At 35.8% G+C, this 17,249-nt stretch overlaps 1 protein-coding gene across 1 annotated transcript; it reads left to right on the top strand.

Annotated features, from left to right (window-relative positions):
* Window positions 1-4,228: 4,228 nt before the first annotated feature.
* Window positions 4,229-17,176, top strand: LOC103804253 (syntaxin-binding protein 5-like). The gene is made up of 7 exons (XM_009076854.1): window positions 4,229-4,275; window positions 8,340-8,579; window positions 9,935-10,304; window positions 12,841-13,006; window positions 13,772-13,883; window positions 15,971-16,191; window positions 16,868-17,176. The coding sequence occupies exons 1-7, from the start codon at window positions 4,230-4,232 to the stop codon at window positions 16,907-16,909; spliced, it is 1,197 nt and encodes a 398-aa protein (XP_009075102.1). The 5' UTR covers window position 4,229; the 3' UTR covers window positions 16,910-17,176.
* Window positions 17,177-17,249: the final 73 nt, after the last annotated feature.

Below are 17,249 nucleotides of genomic sequence, written 5' to 3'. Positions count from 1 at the left end.
ACATCTCAATCAAATCTGTTGTTATCTAGAATTTACCTAGAAATTTTAGAAAACACTGTGGCCTTTATTGGACACATCGTATTCTCTTAGAAATGGGAAATGTTAGAAAGTATAAACAACATGTTATGAAATAGTTTGTAGAAGTGTACTAAACGTAGATGAATTTACAGAAAGAAGAATTGGTAGGAAGTATGTAATTTCTAAGGCCATGTCATTTTAATAGAAAGACATTGTGATCCAACTTCAGTGAAAGCAAAACTTCAACTGTTTTATTCATACCTTGGTTTGTTCATTATTTGGCATGAAGAGACAGGTGATTAAATATCATAGCTGTGAATTGGGTTGGATGTTAACATGTATTGTAAGGACCATTTCTGGAAAAACCTTTAGTAAAGGTTCCTGCAAAATCCTGTAGATTTTAAGACCTTTATAACTGTTCTAGTAGTCTGCGTATCAAATACTTCTCTGGAAAATGGATCTACTCCAGTTTATAAATTTAAAACCAACTGCAAACAGTAATAGTAGAGCTAAGCAGAGTACATTTAATTCCAGTCTTTTATCACCTTTCATGTTACTGAGGTTTCTCACATTTGTTTCATTATAAGTGGGCACCTAAATTTTTCAAGCATTGCAAGAAAATTGACAGTTATTGCTGTTTTCATGGGATCAAATCTTAAGATGCTCATAATAAGTCCTCGTTTGCCCTAATGCTAGATTAAAACTGTCTTCCAATGTGCTTTTAATACTTTAATCTAAATTTGGATGTATCCGTATTTTCTTAGATTCTCCTGTAAAATGGTTGTATTATTCTCATATGAAATTTAGAGATCTCAGCATTGATAATCTGTTTATCATTTTACAGTCTCCAGTACAATATTCAATTCTATAAGTATCTTGAAATTGGTAATGTAAATTTTTTGCTTCTGTGTACTTGTCAAGTATAGAATAATTTGGGAACTTTGGTATGTCTAACAAATTCTAAGCTGCTTAATTATTTCTCATATAATGCTATATGAAATAGGCTTTATAAACTGTTTTCTTGGCTGTCAAAACACTAACATGCTTGTCTTCTTTATAGTCTTTAGAATTTTATTTTAAAGGGTTTAGACTGTTTCCTTGAATAAGGAATGGATGAGAAATTAGTGTGTAGCTTTCATACTGATGTGCTATACATTGTGAAGTAACCAGCTTAGGGTAACTCTGTTGATAGTTCAGTCATGTCTCAGCCTTCAGATTTTCCTCATTGAATTGTTGAAGACTGAGCCTGCTATTCTGACATATAACATGCTATGCGAAGACAACCTTTCATATTTTAGCACCTGCCTTCTCAAGCTTTACCTATGAGAAATCTCCAGGAATCCTTGCTTTTGGACATTTCTCTCATGTGATAGTAATGATATATAACAGAAAGAATGTGTGTGCCTGTGTGTTACTCTAGTTTTTTCAAGTTAGAGGAATATTAAATGTAGGTCTGTCTACACACAGGCAAAATAGTCACTGTTGCCTTGCACAGCCGTGTGCCAGGAGGAGCAAACCAGCTCCCAGATCTCTGTCCTTATCTTGTACCAGTTGCAGAAGAGTAGTCTTGGCTGTAAATGCTGTGGCAACTACCACCTGCAAGAGAGGTATTGAACTCTGATATGACAGCTACTGCTTGAGGTCAGCCACACACAGCAGGAGCAGTCAGCATCACCTCTGCCCTGCTGTACAACCGGAGTGAAAAGCCTGACACCGAATGCTCTCTGTAGATGTTCATCATGTGTTCCTTTTGTTCTGACTTGTATCTTTTGCTTTGTACAAGGTGTCTGGCATGTTGCTGGCTTTCATTTGCAGCATAGTAAAACTGAATTTACCAAAACTATTGTAAACCATAAGCCAAATATACATATAAGCAGATTTTTTTTTTTTACACTGAGTAATGTTAGTTAAAAACAGCTTAGCTGGCAAAATGTTCCTGTTTTCTTACTGCATGTTTAGCCAGTTTTCTCTTTAAACACAAGATGGCACCATTGCTACTTAAATAGGTTCTTATTTCTTACATTTGAATTATTGTGGGTTTTGACGCACTAATGTATGTTTTGAAATGTGGGTTTTTTTCACAGCACGGTAAATTGCAATTTCCAGCAATGATATCTTTTTTAACAATTCATCGTTGTCCCATTAATGATGCATAGTTCAGTGTATGTTGAAAATTGTCTGAGAAACTTGTTTTATCTTAACAACCTAGTTCACACAGCTGGACTTTCACTAAGCAACAAAAAGCTAAAACTGTGGTTCAGCTCTCAGAATCCAACACACTTGCCTGTACTTATTACCTGCTATATTTTTTGTTACCTCATAACTTTTTGTTAGTTTTCTCCAAGTTGTTGAAATTGCGCTAAATGTTTTATTCAAAAAGCCAAAAGTTACTTCTCTGGTCTTCAGTTACTAAGTTAATTAATCATTGCTGGTATTCACACATGGTAAAAGCTGTTAAAAGCCAAAAATAACTCCAGTTATTTTCTGTGTGCGTACTTGAGGTTTTGTTCGATATCTCAGCTTTTATGATTTAAATGTCTAACACAGAAAACAAGTCATATGAGGAATGCTTATCTTGTAATTCACTATTCCAGATGAGATTTCATGATCTCTTTGCTAGCTGATATAAATTCAAGCTGACAGCAAAAAGATGGGCTCCTGGTCACTAGTGTTGTTTTGAACCATTATTTTCTGTTTGTAGAGCTGAGCTCTGGTCTGAAACAGGAGTTCATCTTGTTTGGAAACAATCCTTGGCAGAAACCTCATTTAGATGAGTTTTGGACTCTCCATTAAGCTAGGCATGTGCCAGTGCTAATGCAAGGATGATGGTAGAAAACATGTAGTCAGACTGCCCTTTTCAGTTTCAGCCTGCACTAAAATAAGTGAGTAGCATTTCTGCCTGAGAGTAAGTAATTTCAATTTAATTTGAACATACTTTAATATTGACACATGAAGGAAATTAGAAGATTATTTCTGGAGTCCTATTCTCAAATTTTTATGGTGTATGACAAGAATAAAACTGTTCAACTATTCAGATAACTAGCGTTTGTAAAATTGATGAGCATAATTGATGATGGAGTGAAGTATTTCAGTTTTTGAAGGAGTGGAAGTAACTTTAAATCACATGCTGTTCTTCAGGGTACATAGGAAATGAAATGATTTCTGTTCAAATGATAATTAGAATGAGTTAACTCCATATCTAACAGAGAAAAGCAGCAAGATTCAATCTGCTTTATTAGTGGTATCCATTACAAGGTACTCCTAGAATTACGAGACTATTCTCAACATCTGCTTTAGGAAAAGAAGTATTACCCTTGCCAGATAGTGAAGAATTAAATTATATATCAACATTCAAGCATGTGGCTGAGAAATAAATTCAGAGTGTAGTCCTGGTCTAGTAGTTGAGCTACATAAAAATAATTCCTTCTCCAGTAACTGGTGAAAAAAAAGCTGGAAGAGGGATATATGCCTACTTGTTTACTTGTGATGTTTATCATAGCAGCATTTGTTAGTATTGTACTTCAGTTTAAATGGACTGCAAGATCTCTGTTCTATAAAGAAAAAATTCCAAGTCAGGGATGAGTTAAAGTGCTGTTCTTCACTTGAGCAGTATTATCAAAATTATAGAGTCTTGGTGTTGCAAGTGTTTGCATGGTGCTGATTATGTGATTATTCTCTGTAATGTCTCCATTCTTCTAAGGTTGCAGATTGCATTTCCGATGACTGGCTTTTTGCACGTGTGCATTAATGTTTTAGTGTAATTCAAAGTTCATCTTTTTTTTCTATTTTAAATGTTTCAGGTTTGATCAGAAAGTAGGGCATAGGAAAGGGGGATGGAATCTTAACTTCATATCAGCTTCAGTACACATCCTTGCAATAGCCAAGAGTCTGTATTCTGTCCTCTTACCAGAGGAGCTAAAACTTGAGGTTGAGCCAAAGCAAAATTCATCCAACTCATCCTGAAGGCTAAGGAGAAATCAAGCTCAGCAAAAGTCATAAATGCTGTATTTAGGGATTTTGGTGTCTTCCATGGTATACTTTGCACCGCTTGCTTATGGAAGTGAGGCTCTGCTTTGGCAGAAATCATGTTAAGTACCACAATTAATGTAATTAAAAAATGTGTATGAAATATTGAGAAAGAAGCAAATGAAGGCCAGCAGAATTATGTTTATTCTTTTTAAAAGAAAGATATACTTCACTTTTCAGCAAAGATGTCCAGGAAGCTAAGTTTGCCAACTGAGTTAAAGCCTGATTTAGGTAAGTTTACATAGTTGATTTTATTTTTACTAAAACTGAATGCAAGTACATTAGAGTCCTAAATTATGTAAGCTATCATGGCTTTATGTTGCATTTGTCTGAAGTATAGAACTAAAATTTTAATTCCACTCTTTTTGGGGACTCTCAGGCACAAAATGTCATTGCTGTCATCATAAGGTAAGCCTGCAATTCCTGTATATGGCTTATCACATTTTCGTCATAATTTTTAGGCATCTGTCACTCACTTTACCAGTAGTGCTGTGATAGCAAAAGCATGAATAAGCAGGTAACATAGGGAAAACTGCTGCCTGTTTAGGACCATCTGATACATTTTACATTGAAAGATTTAATATCTTAAAAATAACAGGATATGTTGAGGTCCTGTCAACGAATAGTTGGACATAGTTTTATAAATATTAATTGTCTTGTGACCACTCTCTCTAAATGAAAATAATAGACAGCTGTTTGGATGGATGACCAGTCTGAGAATTCAATTTTTCTTGAAAAAGCACAGTAACTTTTTATATAAGAAGCAGTTCATTTGTGAAGTCTGTAGTACTAAAGGTCATTGCATTGCATAACTAAAACAGCTTATAAATGAGTAGATAATTTTTCTTAATATTCTGACTGCCAGCTTCTAGATCATATCCAGTTCCCCTGCCTTGTTCTCTAAAGATGATGGGGGACAGCTGTAGACCTACAGCAGTAGATGCAGCTGCCTTCTGCCTGCCACAGCCTGCTCCCGTTTCTGCAGCAGAATTGCTACCACAAGCCCAGCAGAAGACAGACTAGGATCAGACTGGCAGCTGTAGCACTGTGTATTTGACAGCTGCTGCTGCTATCAAGAAGTTCATGGCACTGGGATATTCTGAAACTGAGCTGGACCACCCTGCTTTACAATTACAGCTTGCCCCACTCAGAGAAATGTGAAGTTGGAAGGAACCCTCAGAGATCTTTTAATCCATTTCTGTGGCAAGGATACAGATGTTTTACAATTTACCCTCTGATCTCTTCATATGCCTTGGATAAATAAGTTTTTAGAAAAATACCAGACAGCGTTCCAATGATGTAAAGTATAATTAGACAATTTTCCTGTTATTTAGTCAAATTTCCCTGCTTCTATATTAACTTTTTCTTGTCCTTTCCACAATGAACAGGGATAACAAGTGCTCCTTATCTTTGTTAGCCTTTTTTTATTTTTGCTGTTGAAAGCTGTCATCTCTAATTTCATTTTAGCAGCTTTTTTTTTATTTTATATAATTCAGGTCCTCCTTCTTTAGGTTATGTTGTCTAAACCTTGGATGGCTTCTGTTAATCTCCTCTGGAATTGGAATTTTTCCTCATCTTTCTAAACTCAGTGCCTGGAAATAGAAGGATTTCACTGTGGTCTTGTTTTCGTAAAAAGCAGAAGAATTTGACTTCCCTTTTCAATCTGTTTCTGTTCTTCCTTACTGTGTTTACTAATGGTTTAGGGATAATTTTGCTATAGCAGGAATTTTATCATACTTTGCAAACTGGAACACATTTGTACTTAAATTTTATCCAATTGTAATTCAACTGTTTTACCACCAGTTCTTTGATGGCAATAAGTCCTTTGAAGTGTTACTTTTTTTTTAATGAAGACTGGAGAAAAGAGAAAGCTGATTTTTTTTTCAGCATTTTCCAATCCTGAAAGAGTTACACTGTTTTCTACATCATTTAACATTTGCTGTTCTTTCTACTGAAATGAGAGGGGAGTTTTGTCACCTCACTTCTGGTATACTCAAAAAACAGTCTTCAACTTCTGAAGCCTTTGACTAGTTTTGACTTTGCACATCTGAATATCTGCACTTAGATGCTTCATGTTGTTCTGTGTAAAATTCTTGTAGGTTTTCGGGTCTGTAAGTAACTTCCTTAAGCATTTGTAATCTTTTCTTTTTTCACTTCTCTTTTTTCCGTGTGGGGTAGCTTTTGCGTGGTGTTCTTCAAAGATTGTTGGCATGCATGTGTTTCTTTTTGTCACTTTTGTGGCCATACCTCCTGGCTGTAAGAGACAGCTGAAATGCCTTTCTCCCAAATTCATTATCATTACCATTTTCTCTCATTTCTTTCCATGGCTTCTTGAAACCTATTCTTACATGATCTCATTCTTTCAAATTAGTTTTCTGTCTTTATATCTTTAACCTACCACTTTTCCTCCTTGAATAGCTAAACCAAAATCAAAAGTATGTGCTTCTATGTCCATTCTCCCCTTGCTAAAACAGAAGCTATCTTGAACGTACCCTAGTCTGCATTATACCATTGCTTTTCAATGTTGTAGTCCAATGATTAAGATCTATTGTCACTTGGTCCTGTTCTTTGGTTTAGTTGCTCAAAAGATCCTCATCTTTCCTTCCTTTTGATGAAGTGGTGTTTAGTGGTTCATCACACTGTCCTTCCATCTTCTTCACTTGAAACTAATCCATTAACAAACCATAGACTCCTCCTTGACTTCAGGATAAATAAGATGCACTAAAGCAGTTGAACTTCTTACCCTCAGTTCTCTCTTCTGAATGAATTGTCCACTCTCAAACATGTTCATATTGTCTGGCAAGTTAAATTTTATTGGGTTTTTTCCTGTCCATTCTGACACTTCCAGAATTTGTACACATGCTCTTCATGTTATTCAACCAGCTTGAATTCACAAATGCACATTAAATGTTACACTTATTGCAGTTACTGTATGATTATGTTCAGACTGATTAATCCATGTTAAAGTTGAAAAAAGCTTAAAATTAGTAAATATTCAAGCCTAAAAATCCCCAAGCATCTTAAGAGGTGGTGGTCATTAGAAAAATTTAAAAAGCATAAAAATGTTTTCAGTGTTTTACTCTGGGCTTCATTGTTTTTAAATATGAAAACTAAGGATGTCAACATCTGACTGGTTAAGTTAGTTTATTTCTATAATCGATGTTTTACATTTAACAGCTAAAATTCAACAGGACAATAATTTTTTCTATCCTTGTTGGAATAAGACAATTATGTCCCAAGAAGATTCACTGTTTGTGTTGAGTAGATGTCTGTATTTAGTTAGTTGAAATATAGTATGTTTGCTTTTCAAATGCATGTTAGATGTTCTTTGTAGAAAGTATTGCAATAATGTAATGAAACTAACATAGTAACACTTGCAAAAAGTATGTCATTGAATGTTGCTCTTTAGCTCTTAATCCTGTTTTAAAGATGCTAGTTACATCTATGCCAATTAAATGTCTAATTTTGCAGTAATGAATTGAGAAAGTAAAGCATTAATTTGTGAATGCACAGATAAATTCAGACACGCTGGCTGTTAGGTATCACTGCACGTACAGGCAGTGCACAGCTAGAGTGGAGCAGCATGTTTACTGTTTTGAGCTTTTGTTAGCATTAGAATTCATTTGCTAAGCAGTGAGCAAGACATCCTGAAAAGCTTTAGTGCCATTTATGGCACTTGGGTACAGCATTCAAAATGGAAATACTCAGCTTCGCCTACCAGTACCAGGTGGTATTTGGTAGTATTTGTTGTTACTCTTGCTAAAAGTTTTGGGGGGTGTAAATAGCCTGTTAGAACTTCTCCATAAGGTTTCCTAAAGTGGAACAACATTACTGTGAGTCATTACAGGCAGCATGTTATCACGCTGTCTGGATGTCACTGCAGTTCCCGAAGTAAAATTTGTATTTTCATGACATTAGTAAACTGTGTTCCATGGAAGCCAGTATTTTTTGATCTGGTCAATGAACTAATTGGCAGAGAGGTTTATAATTAAATTTTTTTAAAGGAGTCCTGTTTGATGACTGTTATCTCGGTTCCCAAAAGACAGAAACGTGCATAAAAATTGTTCATGATAATTACCTAATGGCAACCTCTGCATTAAAATGGGATGCTTTGCTCAGGATGCAGTGTTGAAAACTGTGCCAAAAGGAAAAATACTAAAGAAGAATACAGGATTAATATCCCTGATTAATATCCAATAGAACGATAGTTCTTAATGCTAGAGAACAAAAACCAGTTGAACTCTCTTAATCCTGCATTTTGCTATTCTTGTTAATTAATACTGATTTATTTTCAGATGTCAAAGACAACTCTTTCAGTCGATCCCGAAGTTCTAGTGTAACAAGCATTGATAAAGAGTCACGCGAGGCAATTTCAGCTCTTCATTTTTGTGAGACTTTCACAAGAAAGGCTGATACATCACCTTCCCCATGCCTGTGGGTTGGGACCACGCTGGGTACAGTACTTGTCATTGTACTGAACTTACCCCCAGGAGGAGAGCAAAGACTTCTTCAGCCAGTAATTGTTTCTCCTAGTGGTACGTACAAAGCAGACAGGCTAAAGTCTCTGATACATTTTTAGGAAACCGTGGGGTTCTTTTCCATTATGGTTTAACTAAAAATATATATTCCATTGATCTAGCTACAAAGTTTAAAATCTAGACTGATCTTGTAAAATAAAAAAATACCACTTTAGTCCATACTTACGGAAAAAAACATGTTAGCAATTGTGATACAGAGTAGAAGAGATGAGTAATTATTATTGGCTTTCTAGTCACGGGGTGAGAACCTTTCTGTTTTCCTGTCTCAAGAAAAAGGAATACAAATTAAAGCTGTATATTGAACAACTAGCTTGAAATATTAGCGACAAAATATTCCTCTGGATTGCTGTGAAAGATCTTGTATCTTGTTTCCTTGATCCATAGCAACTGATTTTGTTGTAATTGTGTATTAATGGTTTGCTGGATACACTATTAGGCATAGATTTAGCTTTCCTGCTAGCACTATCTCATGCAGAACACGCTGCTCTAGTCCATTTTGCTCACACAGATGGTATCAGAGACTCAAATTGCAGTACTGTTTGACTGTAGTAGTGTTTAGGAATGGTGTAGCCTCTAGACCACCATATATGTGAGTTGTGCCTATTGAGTAAGGTATTGGCAGTGGTATTCAGATTTGGTATCATTTGATCTTAAAGGCAAGGCTGCAGCTACACAGTGTGTTTCATCACTGCATCTGCACCAGGATCCTTAAAATTTTGATATTGCTACATGTATGGTATTTTTTGTACTTAGCAAATGTGCATGTTTTTACTTGTGTGAGTGAATGTAAGAAAAATAAGAAATTTATTCACTTAAGATCTGGCCTGCAGAGACAATGATTTGAACAGTAAAGAGGGAAAACTTTCCCACTTTCATTTTATGTTAGAGAAGTGGATTCAAGTGTAAACTGCAGGGGGGGAATAAAGAACGTATGTTGTTTCTGAACCAGTTGAAGAAAAAGGTGGTGCTCACATTTGACTGATAACATTTATTGTTGATATTAAGCACACTGTGTACTCCTCAGGAGAGAATGGAATGAGTTGCATTTGTGACACTGAAATTGAATACAAATGTGCATGCCAGCCTGGCTCTCTTAATGAACGTATAGGTTTCCATTTAAGTTAACAGGAGAGTATGCATACTCTTAACCCTTGAAAACTGGTCAAATATTTTCTTGCATGTTTATTTGGTTTTAGATAAATGCCCAAAGGTTTTGGTACATCTGGTTTGCTACAGAGGCAAGCCGAAGTTCTTGTTTTCTTTTCGTTCTGCTAGTTTCTTAAAGGAATATTTTGCAGCTTGAAATGCAATTTAGAACTGTTTTAGAAATGTGCTCAACTGCTTCTTCCTAGGAACAATCCTGAGGCTAAAAGGGGCAATCTTGAGAATGGCTTTTTTGGATACCACCGGATCTTTGGTCCCACCAGCACATGAACCCTGGAGAGAACACAATGTTCCTGAAGAAAAAGATGAAAAAGATAAAGCAAAAAAACGACGACCTGTCTCAGTGTCCCCTTCTTCCTCTCAGGAAATCAGTGAAAACCAATATGCAGTGATATGTTCAGAAAAGCAAGCAAAGGTTATCTCACTGCCATCCCAAAACTGTATTTATAAGCAAAATATAACAGATACTTCTTTTGTTCTTCGTGGAGACATAGTGTCGTTGAGTAACAGTATCTGCCTTGCATGTTTCTGTGCCAATGGACATATTATGACTTTTAGGTAAGACCTATTTGATAGTAACTCAAATATAAAAAGGGAAAATAGTCTTCTGCTGCATAGAAAGATTCGTTTTCCATGAGAATATGACTTTAAACAAAAACCTACATTCAATCAGTGTTGATGAATCTCTAATACTTGGGCCTTGTTAATTTTGATTGCACATTCCTATTAGTTCTGCCTTTAAAACACATGAAAAAGTTTACCACTTTAGCTTGAGCTACCCTGATTCAACATATAGTTCCAAATGTGTGAATATAGGTCCGTGAGTTGAAGTTTGTCTAAAAGGTGATTTTATTCCCTGATGGAGAAACTGACTTGAGTCAGACCTTTAGCTTGTACCTGACCACAACTCTGCCTATTTTTGTGCAGCTGTATGTATCACGCTCTGCCTCAGGTTTACTATTTTGTTCTGTAGCTTGCTTGTGTCTTAAAGGCCTTAAACTCAGGCTATAAAGGCAAGATCAGTTGCTAGTAGTTATGTAGGAATAAGTTATCTAAAGTAGGGGGTTTAGTTCTGAGTTTAAATGTGTAATAGTAGTGTTTGAATATACTTACATGTCATTTGTGTAATTTTCATGTCCTATTTCTTAAATGTCTCTAAATGCTATTTTATTCTGAACAGCAGAGTGTATATACTTACACCCTTGCACCTGCAGTTTAGTCATGGCTTAATCTAAGATGAATGTGGAACATGGCATTATAAAATTATGCTAGTAAAATTCCCAAAAGGTTATTCTTAAGGCTGCCAAAAGACACTCTCACCTTGGGAAATTCTCTAAAAGATACTTCTTTAGTAAGTTGTTAGGAGTAAAACTAAAGCTGATACATATTACAAGTAAAAAATAAGTTTTGATTCTAAGTCTGTTACCTCCACTGATGTATATCCCAACATACATTCTAAGCATCTCCACAAAATGCTGCTCAGCTCACGAGGCAAAGACTGTTGTTTTTCCTAATTAAAACTGAACTTAATGTTCAGGTACCATATATTGAAACAAATCCTGTCTTCAGGATTCATGTTGTTTTCTAATGAACTCTGCAAAGAGGTAAGCACTAAATGATAAATACTGAGTTGTTACATTGTGCAGGGAAGTTGGACTTCCAAAGATTAGCTCCATTTCAAAAGCATGAATTGTTGCTGGGAAGTGGACTTAACATACGGTTTGTGTAAAGTTGTCAGAGCACTATATCATGCCTAAGATGCTCAATACTTATCTACTGTTATAAATTTACATAGTACTTAGTAACAAACAAATCCATAACATAATCTATGAAAATTCTATCACGTGGATGTCAAGGTTGTCCTACTTGATCTAACATTTTTGCTTTTCAAAGCTGTGAGGATGTTTTATGCTTCCATTCATCTGAAGCAAAACACTTCCCTGTTACGAGCTCTCCCTTAGAAATATTCTTACTTTAGATACATATGCATGGCAGAAATGTCATTTCTGGATGATGTGCTTACGAGAAATTTTGCTTTTTATTTCTCACTTGTAAAACTTGCCTCCAAAGGCAATCTCAGTGTCACGCAAAAAAAACCCAAAACACCCCAACAAACAACCTAAAACAAACCAAAAAAAGGCATCTAGACACTTACTGTTGTGGTAATTACATCTTTCTCTGGTTTTGACTTCAGTATGCCCCTTTGTTACTTTTTTAGTTTCTAGAAATAATGACCTTATGCAGATTGTGTCTGCAGCAGAAGCTGCTTAATGTGTTGTTGGGACATTTGCAGCTAACAACTTGTGTAAATTATTTTACAAAAACTTCATGGAGGATGTTTCTGAGACAGCAGTTTATTTTGGGTTCCACTTGTCAAGAAATCAGATGTTCTGTCATTTCTTACGTGCATTTATTATTACTTTGAGGGAGAGGAGAGGAATGTTTCGTAGCAGGAACATTGTTATAGCTCAAGTGTGCTGTGTCTGTTCTTCAGTAGATTGATGCAGTAGGTACTGCAGTTACATGTGCAGAATCAGAAAATACAAGGTAAGCAAACTTTGCTCTAAGAGAACTTTCTCTTAAATACCTAGTCAGACAACAAAAGTGGATGTAATTCATAAGATTGAGGATACTGAGTTCTACTTTGCTTTGAAAGCACACTGCTGCATATTTGTGTTCTTGAGGAGAGATCTTTTAGACCTGTATTTTTAGTCAAGGAGAAATTCTTCATCTGAGAGAAGAGACAGGATGTTTAATTGTAAAGTCTTGGTATATACTTGTCAAAATACTTTGGTAATTACTAAATAATGCCTAATTCACTAAATACTAAATTTGTGATTTATATGCTCAGAGTAGCATTTAAATATTGCTTTTAAATGCATCTGTGATGCAGATGTTTAAGCTTAACTTCTGAGGTGCTACCTTGAAAAACCTCGTATTTTGAGATTGTGATTGTATTAAATGATACCCTGTTTACATGGTACTCATGCAGATGGTGAAGAGGAAATGTATTGCAGTTTAAAAATGGGCCATTTAATCAAAAATAGACATTTCCGCTGTATTTAATATGGTTTTTTTAATTCTTTTCCTTAAGTTTGCCAAGTTTAAGGCCATTGTTGGATGTATATTACCTGCCACTCACCAATATGCGGATAGCCAGAACATTCTGCTTCACTAATAATGGACAAGCACTCTATCTTGTCTCACCAACTGAAATACAGAGGCTCACCTACAGCCAAGAAACATGTGAAAATCTTCAGGTAATAGAATTTTTTAAAAAAGTTACTTTTTTCTTAGATATATTCTGAGGTTCCTAGAGTCACGATGCTCACAGTAATTGATATAAAGCTGAGCACTTTGGCTCTTGTGCTTTGATTTTTTTTTTTTCTCTTTCTTTTTCCTTCAGTCTAGAGTCTGATTCAGGATGAATCACTCCTACTATCCTCTTGTATTTGAATCAGTTTCTTAATTTCCTTTTGCTCGATATGAAATTTCCTTGTTTAACGTGCAGTTAAAATTCCCTTGTTCAATTGATGCTGGTGGAGGTGTGTGCTGACGCCAGCAGGGAATGCTAACTCGAGATCCTTGAAAGAAGCTATTATGTTTTAGGGGTATTAACAGCTTGAAAAGGTTGTCAGTCATGCTTCAGCTTGGTAGTTGTATATAATAGTGAAATAGCAGGGATGCAGGCTGTAAGCTCTACTTGGGTACTGCTGCATGGATATGAGTATTCGTAGATATCGTTTCAATAGAACAGAATTAGGAGTTTTGCCCGAGTTGTTGAGGGGCAAATAGAGCTTCACTTGAACACATTTCTTTGCTACAAGCTTCAGCCATCAGAACAGATGGTTTAGACAGAGTTCTTAGTAAGTGTTTAGTTTTTATTTCCTAAGTTGCCTTGCAAAGGCAGATGCCCATTACAGCATATTCCTTTTGAAATCAAATCCACTAAGTCCTTAAAGTGTAAGAATATTCCATTAATTTTACTAATGTATGCCTTGTTATGTCTCTTCTTCATTGCAAAGGAAATGTTGGGTGAGCTCTTCACTCCTGTAGAAACACCAGAAGCACCAAACAGGGGGTTCTTTAAAGGCCTCTTTGGAGGTGGGGCACAGTCACTTGACAGAGAAGAACTCTGTAAGTTTTTATTACTTGTTACTTTTCTGGTATTTCCACTCAAGGAAGCCAGTGATCCTTGGTAATTGTATTACCTGTGTTAATAAACATTACATGTGCAAAGCAAAAAGTAAAATAGAGAATGTTTATGTGTGTTGTACACCTTACAAGCAAGATCAGAAAAGCTTGGTATGGCTTTTTCACAGGCTCTTTTACCTCGTTTATTCAGGAGTAGGTTGTAAAACAAGAAAGGGACAACTACTCTTATTTTTATTAATATTTATGAAGTGTGTAGTGCTGACCATGGTTTTATTAATGCTGGTAAAGGGACTTTTTTGGAGAAAGCTATTCTGAACAGCAGGAAAATTCAAACTCCTCTCCAGTTAATTTGCTAGATTTTCCTCATTTTACTTGTGCAGATGCCTTAGGAATGAGGGCAAGGACAGAACTGTATGATCATTCAATTCAGTCCTCTGTTTCTAGGTTGGTGAAATTCAGATTTGGCAAAATATTAATTGCTTTATCATTTTCTCATTGTTTTGATCTCTTTTTTTTTTTTTTTTTTTTTTTTTTTTGCTGTGGTAGCATTCAGCACTTTAAATGAAATAACTTCCACGTATTCACATATTTGCTAAATGTAGCACCATACTATGCATGTTGATTTGTAAGAACTGTTTCCTTTTTAACATGAAACATAGTTGTTAAAGTGGACAAGGCTCCCTGGCAATCCTTTCTTTTATATTGGTTCTTTTGATCTCTACGATAAAAATTAAATTAGACTTTGTTACTTGTGCTTGTACATTTTGAACCAATATCCAACATTTAGAGGTCACTTTCTGTGTTAAACTTCTGTTTTGTATTTATATATGTGTAATACTTTGGAATGTTGGTTAGGTATTCTATGAGAGAAATTTGTACGCACAAATTGTAGTTTCATTAGTATGGCTGGGACAGGGGAAAAAGAGCTTGTAACTTTAGAAGCTAGCCCTTTATATCATTTAAAGTTTCCACTATTAAGTTTTGGCTCAGATCTTCAGAAAGAAAATAGTGTTGAGTGAGGGGAAAAAAAGCCTAATTAATTGTAGCCTGAAAGCCAGTTCAATGAAAATTCAAAAGACATGTGAAAATGTCTTTAAAGTAGCCATATTTACCATGAGGGTCACAGCAGCATCTGTAATAAGTGAAATGATTTCTTTTTTGGGGGTGGAATTCATAGAAAGATGTTTATAGCATTAGTGCAAATGTAAATCGCTTTTAATAGAAGCATAACATCAAAGCAGAAAATTTTGAAATACTGCAACAAAATTATTTAACAAGATCATATTATTTTTTAGGGGTGAAAAAGAGAAAATGGTTAAACCATATTTCATTGTTTAAAAAAATTACATTTTTGTAGAGTATACAGTTCAGCATGAGATTTGGCATGTCCATAGATGGGACTGATGTCCCAGTGTGGGCACTGGAGTCTTGGAGCTGTTCAGTTGACCATTCACAAGTGTTTACTTTAGGATGCGCTGACTTGTTCTTATAGCCATAGTGTCTTTTTATGGTTACATTACTTTTTTTTTAAACAGTAATGAGAGCATAAACACCTAATTTTCAGGTGTCTGCATCTGAAATTGAGCTTCCATCAAAGGAAGCTTCTGCTGGTGGAGTCATATTTGGCTGGCTTACACACCAGCAAAGCATTTCCAGAACTTACTACAAGTTGTATTTTCTAAATGATCCTGCTTTGTCTGCTGAACTCGTAACACATTTCATGTGAAATAAGCTATATTGTTAAAAACACTCTTGGCCAGCACAGTTCTGTTGGTGACTGTGATGCTAGTGCTATTGAGAGTTTTTGTTTCACACTTGAGCTGTGAAGAGGTTACAGTTTTATAAGGTGCGTGGAAACTTGGAAATATGTTTGAAAATCTCAATTTTATTAACTAGTAACATCTAATAACATTGAGCAGAGAGTGTTGCTCATAGTCATACCTAGGATTAGGCGTCTGGTGTCCACGCAAAGAAATGACACCTCTTTATAAACTAGTTAGATTGATATTTATGTAATAGTGATAGAAAACCTTACTCTTCTGTTTTTGCTGCTTTGCAAATGCCTCCAGTTGGAGAATCAGCATCTGGGAAGGCATCAAGGAGTCTTGCCCAGCATATTCCAGGACCTGGGGGGATTGAAGGTGTCAAAGGAGCAGCATCTGGTGTAGTTGGTGAACTCGCACGAGCTCGGTTGGCACTGGATGAAAGAGGGCAGAGACTAGGAGAACTGGACGAAAAAACTGCAGCTATGCTTTACAGTGCTGATTCTTTCTCGAAACATGCTCATGAGGTATGTTAAACTGAACATTAAACTGATGGTCAAGTAAATGAGAGTTCTGCAGAGGCATGTTAGAGGTATCTAAAGGGAATGCAGTGTCATTAATAAAGGACATTTCCCTTTTATCTATCAACTGTTACTCCTAATAATTAAGTACTAGTGTAAACAGCTTTGTCTTGTGGCACATTGATCTAGAGCATGCACTCTGCTGGAGTTGAAATGTAAACTTCTAAAAGCGTGACTCATTTACTGTTACTTAAAAAATTAAGGTTGCTGAATGGGAAAAGAGTAACATTCTCTGTCAGATTCTTGTGGTCCTTAAGAAAGATCCAGTTGTTGTATTCAAATCTCATGAATGCAAGTTAGGTTTATTCCTCAGTAACTATCTAGAAAAACTGTTCTCATTCATTTTCATGTGGGTTTTTTTCCGTCCCCTGAACTCCCGTGTAACCATCCCAGTCTCCCAAAAATGCCTTTTTCTGAGGCCAGGTCAGCAGCAGTGATGCTACCATTAGAAAATTTATCATGCTATAAACCTTACTCTTCAGCAATGTTGTTGTTGTAGCTTTGAGAAGCTGTAGTAAAGTCCCTCTTTCTCACACTACATTGTAAGTGTATGATTTGTGGTGTTGTGCATTTTGGTCCATTATAGAAACAGTAATTAGAAATTGTTCCTTGTTTTTTTTAGATGATGATGAAGTACAAAGACAAGAAGTGGTACCAATTCTGATGACGCTCATCAATTACATCTGTTTAATTTTGTCCTGATGAAAAAAACTTTTTTTTTCATTAATTTTGGCAGGACCACTGAAATTTAAAGGAGTATTCACCATTGGATACTGTTGTTTCCTAGCACAAATGACACACTGTTTTACCTCAGTCGTGGTTTTAACTGAGGAGCTTTATATCTAAGAAACACACACAAAAAACAAACTTGAGTGTTTCTTAGCTGTTGGTTAGCAGAGAGTTAGAGTAGAGAAGGTAACTAGAACATGTGGAAAAGAGAGTAAAAGGAAAACATAGTGTGAGATGGGCAGGGGCAATGCAGGGTCAATCCTGTGTTAATATTT

Source organism: Acanthisitta chloris, unplaced genomic scaffold (genome assembly GCF_000695815.1).
Source record: "Acanthisitta chloris isolate BGI_N310 unplaced genomic scaffold, ASM69581v1 scaffold45956, whole genome shotgun sequence".
Taxonomy (NCBI): Eukaryota; Metazoa; Chordata; class Aves; order Passeriformes; family Acanthisittidae; genus Acanthisitta; species Acanthisitta chloris.
The sequence above is the reverse complement of the archived record's forward strand: the minus strand, read 5'-3'. Positions and strand labels throughout refer to the sequence as shown.

Coding starts and splice junctions, on each gene's coding strand:
- LOC103804253 (XM_009076854.1), top strand. CDS start 4,230: ATGTCCAGGAAGCTAAGTTTGCCAACTGAGTTAAAGCCTGATTTAG. Junction 4,276..8,339: donor TGAGTTAAAGCCTGATTTAG/GTAAGTTTACAT, acceptor ATTTATTTTCAG/ATGTCAAAGACAACTCTTTC. Junction 13,884..15,970: donor ACTTGACAGAGAAGAACTCT/GTAAGTTTTTAT, acceptor AAATGCCTCCAG/TTGGAGAATCAGCATCTGGG.